General features: G+C 34.9%; 1 protein-coding gene across 1 annotated transcript; it reads right to left on the reverse strand.

Annotated features, from left to right (window-relative positions):
- Positions 1-710: 710 nt before the first annotated feature.
- Positions 711-1910, reverse strand: LOC117120641 (organic cation transporter protein-like; the record flags this gene model as incomplete). Its single annotated transcript, XM_033265668.1, has 2 exons — positions 711-925; positions 1801-1910. Coding segments are annotated over 2 exons (325 nt in total), but the record flags the coding sequence as incomplete, so codon positions are not given.
- Between the last annotated feature and the right edge of the window lie 758 nt (positions 1911-2668).

The raw sequence follows: 2668 nt of genomic DNA on the forward strand, positions 1-2668 counted from the left end.
GGGGTCATTGTCCACGAGCCAACAGCTTAAATGACTCATCTTAAAGACTAGTTGTGCGCTATTATTTACGTTTTAATCCTCTAGCTGAAAAACAATCAGCAGCAAATAGAATTGAAGCAGAGAACTCTCAGCAAATACAGTGCGCTACCCCTCCTAGACGACTAAGCTAAGCTGCTCAGCAATTACTTTTGCTATTCGTATTTATACTTTTTATATCGTAATTGTTATTGTACCAGGTCGCGGCAGCTCCAGTGGTGAAGCGAACATTCCAATGAGCACTTATCAATTTTAATAGTTTAGGCCGGATCATCGTCAACGTCATCATTATAGTCATCATTCTAAATACTTTTTAACCAAAACCTAGATGGCATCATTACTCCTCTCAATGTACGGAGGAAAGCACGGACGGCCTACGCCCGGGTTACTTTACAAAAGTTAAATATCCTGGTGTCGATATGTCCTATATGATGCTACCTGATGAAACAACTATTAATTTAAAATTTGAGAGCTCCTAGAGAGTTGTCTAAACAGAACAAAGCGTGTCAACATCATCATCATCTTCGCCATCGTCACCACCACCGTCGTCATTGTGTCAACATCATTATCATCGTTGTCATAGACATCGTCATCGTCTCATCATCCCCTCAACTGTTACATTTATCGTTACATTATATTATCATCATCATCATCAATATACATACTGTACTGACCTTCTGGGATTACAATAGTCGCTAAAAGCACAACACCACCAAACACCATGTATCCACATAGAATTGGCTTCCTGCCGATGCGATCTAGAAGCAGCTGCGCTAAGATGTAGCTAGGCATCTCAACAAGACCAGCAAGAAAGAACGATAGGTACGGGCTACTCCCTAAGCTTTCTGTTTGAAATGATAGTCCATAATACAACATGGCGTTGGTGAACCTAATACAAAAGGTATACAAAAAAAATTAAAAAAATCAGAGTATAAATATCAAGTAATACCACGACAAATAACTTGAAAATGTGTATCCAATTTAACCATCATAATCACCATACTAGTGGGGCAACATTCATAAAGAATTATAAGTTAAGATGGGTAGCTTTTCAGTTCCTTCTCTAAAACTTTTTGATTGACTTTTCACTTTTCTTATTTGTCGTCGATTTTTACATTTAATAAGCAGCTTTCGATTGCACAACGACAGTAGGGCGTAGAACTAATGACGTCACTAAAAGTCATCTGCGCATGCGAGAACGAAGGTCACCTCGTTGAGTAGATTCTGGAACGCAATTTGGCTAAATCTACGTATGCAGAGAACGTAGGACGCCAGGTAGGACGGTCACGCATGAGTGATTCCGTTCTAGTGTCGCGTCGTCGCACAAATCGAAAGCTCCCTATATAGTTAGTGTCTTATCTTGTCTGTGTTTTTTAAGCATGTATGCGGCGATTTGTTTTTGATTTGAAACCAAAAAAAAAATTAAAAATAAATAAAATAAAATAAATAATCGTCAGTAAAATTAATTATTGCATCAAACATTCATACAGAAGTATACTTTTTAATTTTTCTTGTCTGTGTCGCTTTCTTATCAGGGAACAGTGAAATTACAAAATTTCAATTTCACTGTTCCCTGTTCTTATATTGTCTGTGTATTTTTAAGCATGTAGTAACGATTTAGTTTCACTGTTAGTTTTGATTCGAAATTTAAAAAATTAAAAAAATGAATAAAATAAAATACATATTTTTCAGTAAAATTAATTATTGCATCAAGTTTTACTAACATTCATTCCTTAATAAAGAAAACAGAAATCATAGGCATACCAGCTGAACAATAAGTTGCACGATCTTTTTCGTAAAACTGGTGTTCGCACCAAGTCGATGATTGAATATTTTGTGACAACCTTTTCTTTAGTCATAACGTCATCTTTCTTCTGGTTACAGAAACGAAAAACAAATATTATAATTTATATAGGCCTTTTCAAAAATTTTAGGATTGTGTTTTTGAAGTTTTTATTATGGAAATAGATACGGCTTTTGAGCTAACAGGAGCTAGCGGCTCCAGAGGGGGCCCAGGGCCCGTTCCCCTCCCACTTCAGTCAAGCCGAAAAATAAAAAAGAGGGTGTCAAATTCGAGTTAAAAGAGAAAAGAGCAAAAAAAGGACTGCACCCACTAGTTCAGTGGCGATCCAGCATTGAGCGAAAGGAGAGCTCGATTATTTACCACTTACCTTAACCAAATATTAGTCCAGTCCGAAATATAGCAATATCAGAGGTTGCATTTTTTTTTGCTATATTTTTTAAAAATTGGATATGATGTAGAGTAGACATTGATAAATCAAAAAAGTATGTGCAACATTTTTTTTTCATACGTAAGGGGGGTTGCCAGAGATGTGTATAATTTTCCTAAAATGTTCACTAATACTGTAAGTTTATGTCATTAAAATGCAGTATTCAATTGGAAATTCACTCATAACAATGACAACAACAGTTAACTAAATATTGTACACATTTTTGAGCTATTACAAATTAAAATGGCTGCCATTTTCCATTATTTTAGCTTTTTAGCATACATATTAATATAACTGTACTGTAAAACGAAAACGTTTGATAAAGCTAGTTATATGCAATTGCCATATGCTTTTAATGGATATAAATATATATATATATATATGTATATATATATATATAT

The sequence above is a fragment of the Anneissia japonica genome, unplaced genomic scaffold, assembly GCF_011630105.1.
Source record: "Anneissia japonica isolate Jap-2015-1 unplaced genomic scaffold, ASM1163010v1 scaffold9471_len2668_cov104, whole genome shotgun sequence".
Classification (NCBI taxonomy): domain Eukaryota; kingdom Metazoa; phylum Echinodermata; class Crinoidea; order Comatulida; family Comatulidae; genus Anneissia; species Anneissia japonica.